We start from the raw sequence: 12,646 nt of genomic DNA, 5'->3' as shown, positions 1-12,646 counted from the left end.
CATATGTTAGACAAGGGAAACGGGTCTCATTCCTTATCCGTCGCTTTACTTTATAAAGAAGGATAAGTGATCTTTCCAGTAAGTGGGTAAACATTATTCGAATATAATTCATTAAAGAGAATTAATTTGACTTAATGGGTAAGTGAAGGCGGAAATCAACTTCAATACAGTCCTGACCAGGAGCAGAGTTGAGTTTACAACTTTTTAGGGGCATAATTAAATTCCTAAAGACTAATCTAGGAATCAAACACAGGATTTTGTATTAATGTTTGATTGTTTTCAGATCAGGACATGTTGTAGCTCAATGAGGAGAGAAGGGAGGTAATTTTAGAAATGGTTGTTTTCAATGTTAGCCTTCATGACTGCGCTAGAGATGTGATCTGAGGAGGTGTTTGTCCACTTATTTTTCAAAGTTTTATTTTTATATATATATTATTTTTATATTATTATATAAATTATATAATTATTATATTTATATTATTATTTTTATATTATATATATATTATTTTTATATATTATTTCATATTCCATACGTATTAGATATTGAAGTCTCCGAACACAAAGCATGATTCAAAAGAAGATACGGCAGAAAATAAATTATCCCAATTCAATTCCGATATACAAGAATTGGGGACTCTGTAGAAAGCTATCAGATGATTGAAGGGGGGGGGGGGAACTATTTATACGGATACCTGCTATCTCAAAGTTATTTTTAATTCACTATATTATCAAAAATGATAGATATTTAAATGAAAAAAACAATACCACCTCCTGGCCTATCATCTCTATCCAATCTCATCCTATAGAAGCCGGAAAAGGTTAGAGAGACACAACTCTTTAGCCAAGTTTCAACTACAATAAAGATGTTCACATTTCTAAGAATATTTGGAAGTTCGTGTCGATGTTTGTAGAGACCTCGGGTATTCCAATAGAGAATAGAGCACTTACATCTTCTTGTGGACATCGGTAGTGATGTTCATGGCTTCAAGAAAGGGAAGGAGCAGCACGATCACCTGTTCAGAGTTCTGTTCCTCCTATGCGATCAGTGTACGTTCAGAGTCCAGCTCACTGGAATAGTCTTCTCTCCAGTCCATACTTATGTGTAACTTTTTTATGATTCTGGAAAATCGGTTTTTAACGTTTCTATCAGTTAGAGAAACGTAAGTTTCTTTCAACATATTCACTAGTTCAGATATCTCGAAAGTGTACTGTCGAGCTAATTGAGGAATATTCGAGTACCCAGCAGCTTTATATAAAAAGTCTGCGTTTATCGTAAGTTAAAATAAATGATTCCGGGTGAGCACCGAGAATATTTTTCACAGGAGCTTGGTCTCTAAACTATTAATTTCTTTCGATGTTTTGGAAACTCTTCTTCTCGTCTTCTTAAGTGATTTAGATTGAATCTTAACTATCTTTTCTCTTAATGTAGGATGGCAAGCCGGAACAATTATTTCAAAAGTTGCAATTTGATGCTTGGTTGTGTCAATAGCATTAGTAGAGGAAGACAAAGAACTTATATTGTCGCAAAGTAACGTTCGTGTTGTCCTTAAAGGGCTGAACATAGGTTTCGAATTTTTTCTTGTTATCGCCAATGGTGTTGGAATGTAGATGGAATCTTCGCTGATGTTTAAATTTCTTGATGAAGTAGGCTGTGATCCTTCGGCTATATGACCCTCTTTTTTTACAAATGGCAGAGTTATCAGTTGTAATATAAATCCAGTAATTTGTTCGTTCACAGTTAATTTATAGGCACTCCGGTAATTTTGTGACATCTTCGGGTACAATGTACACCTGTCTCCTGAAACTCATGACGTAAGAAAAACCAGGCTCAGAAACTTTAACAAAAATAATAGCCAAGGTACAGTTGATTGAAAGGCTCTTGAGTTTGCTGATTATCACTTCACGCAGGATAATGGGACAGACATTGGATAACGTGACCCATTTGGATTCAATAATCAGTGGTCTTATTAGCAATTCATGGCTTTTGGTGTTTACTTTCGTACGTGAATTCGTGAGCGAATCAGCAGTATCTTTATCCGCTAGTTACAGTGACTCCCATTAATATTCGGACACTTCTTAAAACGCAATAACTTTTTTTAAAACTTGACTAAACTATTTGAATTTTTTTAGATGATGAAGAGACTGGTATACTAGACAACGACTAAACTACTTTGTTACAATTTTGTTATTACTTGGAATGACAAAAGAAAATAAAAAACCTTTATTTTTTAACTTTTTTATATGAGTATGTTAACACTATGCCGTCCGGTGGCACCACGCTGGTGCCATGCAAAAACTATCTGTTGTATGCCGGTGGTACCACTTTGGTGGCATTTTAAAAAACTGAAATAACATTTGAACTATATTTCTTAGGTGTTAAAAGGCAGCAAGCTAACTATAGCATTGTGCTTATTTAACTAAGAATTAAGTACGAAAATTCTTGGATGACATATCTTAATTTTAGGAATTTATATGACCGTCATCTTCGAAATTTTTTTCTAAATCTAAAATTTCCACGCTATTATGCCGGCGTCAAACAACAGAATCATATCTTAGATCTGCGGACGGCATAGTGTTAAGAAAATTTCATCGAAATCAGTTAACGCAAAGTCAAGTTACAAGCGTCAAAAGATTTAAAAGAACTCCAGGTTTCTCACACCTATTGGTCGAAAGTGTCAAAAATCAGAACAAAACTGCGATTTTTGCGATCTTTAATTGTTTACAGCTCATATAAAGGTCAAGCGGTTTCGATGAAATTTTCAACATGCATATAAGTTGCCGAGCATTTTTTAAATTTTCGTTATAGGCTCGGATAAGAAAGTTAAAAATTCAGAGTTTTTTTATTTTCTTTCGTCATTGTAAGTAATAGCAAAATCTAGAACAAGCATTCTAGTAATGGTATCGCAGACTGGTCTTTCTATTATCTAAAAGAAATTCTAGTCGTTTATAGTCCAGTTCTAAAAAAGGTTATTACGTTTTAAAAGTTGTCCGAATATTAATAGGAGCCACCGTATACACAGATACGATTGTTAGAGATTCGTGAGGCAAGTCTTATATTTCGAGAATTGACTAGATTGCCTACAGCAAAAATATAATCTTTGATAGAGTTTCATCAATTGATTCGGAGAGATTTTATTATGATTAGTGAGTAACTTTGAACTATTCGGTTCAAAGTTACATTCTGTACACAGGTGTAGAGCTTCGCTGCAAGAGATCCTTGACGGTAATAAAGCCTGCCTTTTCTAAAGCGTAGGGAAAAGCAGGCACACAATCGAAATCTCTGTCACGAGACTCTACGCGGTATCGAAGAGTAAACACGTGTATTTAGGCTGTAAACAGAAGCGTACCGAAACACTTCTGCACTCGACCGTAGCTAAAGCCCAGCTCCTCTTGCATTGAGTTGTTTATCGTAATTCGGCAAAAGTCCGAAACAAATGCGCACGAATGCCTTGAAGCGTGAGCTGCAATATCTGAGAGGGACATTTGGTTACTAAATCGAGTATGAAAGTTCAAACTGAAAGGCGGTTTCTAATTCTTGTACACCTTGTAGGTCGAAACGGGCAGGAGATACAAAGGCCAAACTTGTTCTTCTTTTAAAAACGGAACTATATCCAAGATTACACAATTTATTTATTGGCGTACTGCTACAACAATTGTTCAAAATGATAGCCTTGTACATCGATGCATTTCGTACCGATACGGAAACGCGATGGATGAATACGATCGAGAAATCGTTCCGCATACAATTGCACTGATTTTCTCATAATTTGGCGACTACAAATGAAAATTGTTAAACATTCGATAGACGTATAGCCTATCGATAATGGTAGATACGCTTTCTATAGCACTACCTAGATACGCGAATATACTATTTCTCAGTCAAGTTAACACTAAACCTACCGCGGTCAAAGTGACCGCTTTCTTATTTTGCAATTCTGCAAAGTTTTGAGACACTTTTGTGGAAAATACTTGAATAAGTTACATTATTGGGACAAGTTTTATAATGAAAACTTTACAAAATCTAAATAAATTCGGTCTTCTCACTTTTATGAAGCATTAAACGCCAGTTAGTATTACTGCTTGGTAGGTTTAGTGTTAATGAATAAGGGCCACAGTTCAAATTATTGCACAAATTGAAATAGACGCAATTTGCAGCGTTTTCATGTTCCTCGTACAGAATTGATGAAGTATCGCTTATGGATTATACTCGGGAGTCGGTTGTACGTAGATTAAATGAAATTTATAATTCGATCGGTTTTTTGTGACTTTTTGGTGGACTAGCTCTGCGGCGAGTTCAGGTGTTTTACAAGGATAGGTCCCCGGGGTTGACGCAGTGCATCTTTCTGGTCTTTTATTATAATTTTGACATTAATTATCTCAAGAACTATTAGCCGTCTACCACAAAAACCGGGTATCATTGGATTCAGTTTTATAAGCTCTATCACTGTACCAAATCTCATCAAAAAGTGAGCGTCAACCCTCAGGATCTCTCCTTGATAAGGTCTCCTTTGGTGAGGTGTGTTTTGCGTCTCAACGAAAATCTTATCGATTTTATCGAGTTTTCTCTAACTAATATTTTCAGTCATGTACTTTGATCAATCTATAAATTCAAACCAAAAGTATGCACAGGTAATACTATACAGGGTATGCAAAAAATGTCTCGCAATCCGAAAATGGGTGGTTCCTGAGATCATTTGAAGTAACTTTTTTCTTAGCGAAAATGCAATCCACGGTTTTGTTTAAGAATTATTAACGAAAAACACTGACCAATGAGAGGCGAGATGAGCTGTCGCGAGGCATCCGAGCCAATGAGCGGAACTGAGCTTCATACGTTCGTGGACCGACCCGCCTCGCGCCAGTCAAGCTCGCCTCTGATTGGTCAGTGTTTTTCGTTAATAATTCTTAAACCAAACCGCGGATTGCATTTTCGCTAAGAAAAAAGTTACTTCAAATGACCTCAGGAATCATCCATTTCCGGATTACGAGACATTTTTGGGACACCCTGTACGTGATTCAATGTGCAACGATTACAAGTGTGATATCAACAAGATACCAACAAGCTGCAAAGATATGTAACTCCAAACAATTTATTTTCTATTACAGTTGACCATGCGTTACCTTGAATAAACGTTGTTATTAGAACATTCGTTTTATAAATAATCAACTAATTCATCCTATTCAAAAAACCAGTTTTATCTGTACATCTCCTCTACACAAGTTTCCACCTACAAAAATACTATTGAGTTCGCAGTATGTGCCACCCAAAGTCTGATCCCTTTTTTCCATCATTACTAACAAGCGCCGCAGGTCGCCGCTACTTTCTCGAACGGATATAATGAGCTTTACCAGAACTACAGTTATCACGAAATCAAAACTTCTTTATTCAAAATAAATCTTAACGAATCTTAATAATTTTATTACATAAAATATCGGTCAAAGTATGATAATCGTGTCTTAAGAGCAACGTATCTGGACAGCAAGGAGACTTGAAGTTTAACACGACTTGTTTTCACAGACGAATGCAAATTTACTATCGCACCTATAGTCGTCCACCCCATCTAGTAGCCACAACCGCCATATAACTGCACAGTGCTGTATGCCGAACTGATTGTCGGGTTGGTCATTAGCCCATGGATAATAGTCCAATGCATTGACCGATTCGCCGGTTACAGTCGTCCACGATCCTTCCTCAAACAGGTCGTGGAAGCCTACCCAGATAGCTTCCAACGACTCCGAAGCCAGCCAGCTTCTCACGATGGCTACTTTTTGCGCGGAATCTATCACGACCAACTGACCTACAAGATGAATGTCCTTTATTTTCTACCCTTACTTGCAAACATGCCGCGACCCTGCCATACCTCCATCATTTTGGCATGTCTTTCGTGCATCGTTCCACGTCCTCAGGCGCTTATAAAGTTTGAGAGGTGCTACGCCGTTTCTTACAACATCATCGCTCGTTTTGAGAAACAAATTTTCTGATACCTCGGCTAATAAGAATTCTAATTACAACGTTGAACAATAGTTGCGATCATGGCAACTGAATCATTACCATACCAATCCCCGAAGCAAGTATAATATTCACCTTCGGTTTCGTTGCTCTCGCTGTTGCTCAATCCTGAAACATCCGCGAGAACCTCATCGGTAGCCTCACCGTATGGGAATTCCGCAACGAAAAGTGCGACGATGGCAAACGCCAAGAACGACGGCGCAAGCTTCTGCATTTCGTCAGCGTTATGCAACGAGCCACGATCCTTCTATCCCCTTATTATTCTGATCTGTTTGATTATTGTTCTAATAAATTCGATTCAGCGAAAGTGCATCGATCACGATACGAGACGTTGCACTGAACTGGTGATGTTAGTCGCTTGGAAGAGATACTCTTATACTTCTATCGTCAAACTGATAATGCATAAGAAGTGATTAATTTATTACTTTGTGTAATCCCGAATGCAATTAGACAATATTTTTACGGTATATATAGTTCGTTCTCCGAGAATGCCTGTGATACAATGCTTATTTGCATTCAGTGATGCGCTTGAACAATTACAAAAGCGATATCCGCAAGACAACAATATGTAGAGAAAACATGTGATTTCAGCATAGAAGTGGCTTGAAACGATTTATTTTCTATTATAGTTGATCTTTTGTAACCTTATATTCGTCTCGAAAGGCTCTATCAAAATATACATGGAAAATAATATTATCCCACAAAGAAAAATCAAGTTTAACCTTTATATATATATATCTCCTCTACGCCTCCACTTATAAAGAAAAAACTATTGATACGACATTATATACCCTTGAAACTATTGTCCGACACCTTTTTTCAATTAATAAAAATAAGCAAGTTATTCAGGTGGCTTGTTTCAAGTTTCAGGTGGCCTATAAATGTACGAAGTCTCAACAAAATCGGCGACCTCAATACCTTGTACTCTGCTTGTTAGTTTATTTTAATTATTAAATTAGCTTTGTTTTCCTACATTCACGAATAAGTTTTGATTACAAATTCTTATATTTCAGGCGATCCAACAATATTTGGCAACTTGAAACCACCAAAATAAGCGATTGAAGTTGTTCAAGAGAGCCTTGCTTCTGAATTGTATAACGGATACGCTCCAAGTACAGGTATTAATCAGCAACATTTTATTAATTTACATATTAGAAATACCAATAAGTAATGACGTTTCCTTTTAGACTGAGTAGTAATTGTCACTTTGTTCATGGACGTGATTTATTATTTCATGACCTATGCACTAATTAAATGCATAAGAAGTGATTAATTTATTACTCCACGAAATCCCGAATGCAATTGGACAATTACTTGGTATGGTATTTATAGTGCGTTCGAGAAATGACAGAAAATTTACATTTTACAGCTGTTTTTACAGCTGTCCGCTAGCAGACTAAAGCCGTAAGCCCTAGTAGGGCTTAATAAGGCCCTTAATTTTCTATAGGCCAAAAATTACTTATACTCAATATTAATGTGATATTGTTAATTAAATGTTATTAATGCCATAATACAATAATATAAATAAGGAAATAAATCAAAATGAAAATTAAGATATGGAAAACTACTCGATGCTTAAATTGTCAAAATTGAAATTAAGTATAAATGATTCTGTTAATGAGTTAATATTGCGGCCCAGTTACCAAAATTTGTTTTCAATAATTTTAATTACATGTCCCACACACATCTCATCTAATTTTCAAGCGTAACATTTTCGAGAGAATCGAGAAGTAATATCTTTTTACATCCGAAAATTTTAATGTTGTATTATGTGCTGGTACCAAATTTTTCACTTGCGCCCAAATCATCTTGATTAGATTTAATTCGCAGTGGTAAGGATGCAGTGTGGAAGCATTCTCATATTTTTTTACTTTGCTACATTATCTTTTGCATAGGCATCTCTTATGTTCTGCCATTTTATAATTTGCAAAAGTTCAGGCTTTAGCATGTCTTACGTAAACGTAATTTATTTAGATTCCAATCATTGCTGGATTTCAACTTCTTTTCAATTTGAATTTGGAATTTTTTCGATTTTGGGTGAACGATATGAAACATCATGCGGTGGCACTTTTCTTGAACCGCAAGGAAGCGTGCCTGAGTTTCGACGGTCGAGAACCAACCATAGCATCGATGACGTGAACACTTGGTTTACATTTCCTGCCAATTCTCGGGAAACGCAGTATGGCGTGCCCTAAGGCCCGTCTCATATGAGGCTGCTTGTATCGCGATGCGCGTATGATAAACACCTACCGCACACACTTAATTCAATGGAAGCGCTCAGACGCCAATGCAGTACCGTGATACTTTTTCTCGTATCCAACGCTGATCTTCGTGCGAAAAATGAATAAATCTAAAAATAGTATTTTATATTAGTATTATTAGTAGTATTATTAGTAGTATTATTAGTATTATTAGTATTATTAGTATTATTAGTATTATTAGTATTATTAGTATTATTAGTATTATTAGTATTATTAGTATTATTAGTATTATTAGTATTATTAGTATTATTAGTATTATTAGTATTATTAGTATTATTAGTATTATTAGTATTATTAGTATTATTAGTATTATTAGTATTATTAGTATTATTAGTATTATTAGTATTATTAGTATTATTAGTATTATTAGTATTATTAGTATTATTAGTATTATTAGTATTATTAGTATTATTAGTATTATTAGTATTATTAGTATTATTAGTATTATTAGTATTATTAGTATTATTAGTATTATTAGTATTATTAGTATTATTAGTATTTTATATTAGTATTTATATTAGTATAAATCTAAAGTAAAAATAAAAATTAAAAAAGTATAAATCTTGGTCCACTCCTGCGAAATGTTGCTGATGCCGCACATTTGCAACTTAATATAGATAGACTCTCTACGCGATATACTCGTAATAAATTAAGCATCAATTTATCCAAATGCAATATTTTACGTTTAACTCGTAAAGCATGAAAATTGTTTTTCTTCATTCTATCTAGAATAAACTTTCTTATCTACTGTTGTCGACATTTGCAATCTTGGCATATATTTTTCTATTAAAGCGTGACTTCACTGAGACAACACTATGCAACCTGTGACATGAAACTTGTTATTCAGTGCCATCTTATCGTGCTGTAATCTTGGTGTCGCACAAAAAAATTGACACACAATATCGCGTGTACTGTCATCAATGTTTGTATGCGACTGAGACGAAACTAATTTGTCCGAAGCAATACGTGCATCATATCTTTGGAAATCATAGCAGGAGTTGTAATATTTCGTAACAGCCTCAAGTAATCGATGAAAACGAAGAAAAAATTAAGATTGCGGAAGAAGACAATTATCTATTAAAGGTGAACACTCTTAATTAATAATACTTAATTAACTAATAAAACACTGTGCGTGAGATTTTACTATCTTTTACTATTTTGTTTAGTATTATTATTAATTAATGATGTTGTTCATTATGGATATTATCAATATATAAAATATCAGTAACTAAATCTGCTTCTTGCTGTGTATAACTATTGGGTTGGCAACTAAGTAATTACTGATTTCAGTTATAGATGTCTCTCACTCCCATTTTTATGATATCCGTAAATGTTATATTAAATAATAATAATAATAATAATTATTATTATTATTATTATTATGTTATTTTTTATTATCCGTGAATGTTAGCAACTGGACAAATTTAGCAAATTTAGCGACCAGAATTGGTCAATCGTAAAGGTGTCATTTTCCACCAGGACAATGCTAGGCCGCACACGTATTTGTCCACTCGGCAAAAATTGATGGATATTGGATGGAAATTGATGTTACCCCCACCATATAGCCCTGATCTCGCGTCATCGGATTACCACTTATTTCGATCCCTGGACAACTCCCTTCGTGGTAAAACTTTTAACGATGATGACGCTGTAAAATCTCACTTAACTCAGTTTTTGGCCGAAAAGGATCAGACTTTCTACGAGCGTGGAATTTTCAAGTTGTCAGAGAGATGGCAAAAGGTCATCGAATGTTGGGATTATGGAATGAAAATGAATATGATTCTAATACTTTGCTTAAAAAGGACTTTATTTATTCTGTTTAATGAGAGAAGGTATATGAGCGAAACCGATCGAGCGATCAAACTCTACTAACTGTCCGGTAAGAAGAAACGCTTCTTTTATACTCTTTTTGGGTTCGTCGTGTCCACCAATCAGAGACGTTTTATTTGTTGCGTCTTACATTGTATATGTGACGGTTAGGGCACGAAGTACATCAAAAGGTACCGGCGATGATGTATCGCGGCATCTAATATATATAGATTACGTCACCGTCGCTGCCCGCTGACGGAGCCGGCGAAATGTAAAACGATATCTTAACTGAAGATATCTTACTAAGTAAACTATAGATTAATTTTTGTTCGAGGCTAAAATTTCAACATCGAACAAAATGGAAAATTCATTAGAGATTAAACTTCAGTCCAAGTAAAAAAAATTTTTTATTTCATTGAACAAATCGGCAATTACTTAGTTGCCAACCCAATATTATATTTTCCTACAGTTGCACCGAATAACATGCTGTTTATCAAATGTTCAGCAACTGTTTTGGCTTTTGGCGTTAGTTATCATAGCGTACTGCCTACATGTTCGTCATATGTTGTACAATCATCTCTCTGAATAGCTCGGTTTAATTTAGCATATGCTCTTCTTCGCGGCGCGAGAGTGACAACCATTCCTTTTCCTTTTCACCTTTTTTATATGTTTCCTTTCTATCTTCGTCGCTTTATCTTTTCTTATCATCAAGTGTAATTTCTAAACTTATAACATTTTCAATACCTTGAGAATCTAAAATTGTGTTATCTTCTACCTGCAATAAAATTATTAAATTGGTGGACTTGCCGAAGTTGGACACACAGACCCAACTGCACGGCCTGAAATATGTTAAAGAGGACGATATTTTAAGAAACGTTTTCTGTTGCACTATAAACACATCTATTTTATTTTCCGAAAGAAAGAACTGTTGTTACTGCTTCATTGAATTGCGCTTACAGTATGCAGTATACATACAGGGTGCCCCAAAATTATTGTATAAGCGAGAAACGAGGAGTTCCTGAGGTCATTTAAAGTAACTAACCAACGAGCGGACGAAGCCTAGTTCCGTTTATTGGCTCGGCCGCCTCGTACCAGCTCATCTCGCCTCTCATTGGTCACTGTTTTTCGTTAATAACTCGTAAACGAAGCTGTTAATTGCATTTTCGCTAAGGAAAAAGTTACTTCAAATAATCTCAGGAACCCCTCATTTCCTGCTTATACAGTAATTTTGAGACACCCGATATAATCAAGAGTTGTATCGAGTATTCACGCTACACTAGCCAACGTTTTCTTGCAAATGGTAAATACTGGAAAAAAATGGAAGAGGACAAAGTTATACTGTTTTTTGCAAGCAATGTAACAGTGTCTGTAATTATTTTTATCTGCATTTTTTTGTTTAGAAATCAAAGTGTCCTTCAATTTTTTAAATGGAATGCTAGATATATTTTATCTTGTATAAAAGCATGTGCCGAAATGAATTCATTCGTGTACTATGTGATGACCTTTAAGGTCGCACAAGGTTTAATAATGGCATTCATGCACAAAAAATCATATTGAACATGTATTCGATTTGAGATTACAGTAAATGTTTAATATGATTTTTTTGTGCATGAATGTCATCAGTAAACTTTGTGTGACCTTGAAGGTCGTTATATCGTATACAAATGTATCCCTTTTGACACATGTTTTCATGCGATATAAAAAAACGTAGCATTCCATTTAAAAATTGTAGATCACCATCATTTCTTGAAAAGTAATGTAGGTAAAAAAATCTATAACTTTTTCCTGTATCACTTTTTTCTAATGTTTAACATTTACAAGAAAAACGCTGACTAGATTTAGCGTGAACACTCTATATAGTCATTGGCCAATAGCAAATAAAAATGTTATTCTCATTCGAATGAACACTTTTCGTGTAAATGTATTTATTCGTCATTCGCGAATAACGAATACAAATTTTATTCCCCAATCGAGTGAAGTTTGACAATTCTTCATGTATACAAAGTGAACGTTTCCCACGCTTAAATATTGGGTTGGCAACTAAGTAATTGCCAATTTGTTCAATGAAATAAAAAATTTTTTTTTACTTGGACTGAAGTTTAATCTGTAATGAATTTTCCATTTTGTTCGATGACCTTTTGCCATCTCTCTGACAACTTGAAAATTCCACGCTCGTAGAAAGTCTGATCCTTTTCGGCCAAAAACTGAGTTAAGTGAGATTTTACAGCATCATCATCGTTAAAAGTTTTACCACGAAGGGAGTTGTCCAGGGATCGAAATAAGTGGTAATCCGATGACGCGAGATCAGGGCTATATGGTGGGTATAGCATCAATTCCCAACCAATATCCATCAATTTTTGCCGAGTAGACAAAGGCGTGTGCAGCCTAGAATTGTTCTGCTGGAAAATGACACCTTTACGATTGACCAATTCTGGTCGCTTTTCCTTGACCGCTGCATTCAATTTGTCCAGTTGCTAACATTCACGGATAATAAAAAATAACATAATAATAATAAGAATAATAATTTTATAATATAACATTTACGGATATCATAAAAATGGGAGTGAGA

At 34.9% G+C, this 12,646-nt stretch overlaps 1 protein-coding gene across 2 annotated transcripts; it reads right to left on the bottom strand.

Annotated features, from left to right (window-relative positions):
• Window positions 1-5,357: 5,357 nt before the first annotated feature.
• Window positions 5,358-6,364, bottom strand: LOC117227931 (hemolymph lipopolysaccharide-binding protein). Of its 2 annotated transcripts, none has more exons than XM_076522342.1 (3): window positions 6,083-6,364; window positions 5,859-5,999; window positions 5,358-5,795 (listed from the first exon to the last, which is right to left on the bottom strand). In XM_076522342.1, exons 1-3 carry the CDS (start codon window positions 6,219-6,221, stop codon window positions 5,494-5,496), a joined length of 582 nt encoding a protein of 193 aa, XP_076378457.1. In that variant the 5' UTR covers window positions 6,222-6,364; the 3' UTR covers window positions 5,358-5,493. The 2 variants fall into 2 exon arrangements, with proteins under 2 accessions (XP_076378457.1, XP_076378458.1); XM_076522343.1 differs by having other exon boundaries at window positions 5,859-5,987; window positions 6,083-6,363.
• Window positions 6,365-12,646: the final 6,282 nt, after the last annotated feature.

The sequence above is a fragment of the Megalopta genalis genome, chromosome 5, assembly GCF_051020955.1.
Source record: "Megalopta genalis isolate 19385.01 chromosome 5, iyMegGena1_principal, whole genome shotgun sequence".
Lineage (NCBI taxonomy): Eukaryota > Metazoa > Arthropoda > Insecta > Hymenoptera > Halictidae > Megalopta > Megalopta genalis.
Note: the sequence above shows the minus strand (reverse complement) of the source record. Positions and strands in the feature narration are given on the sequence as shown.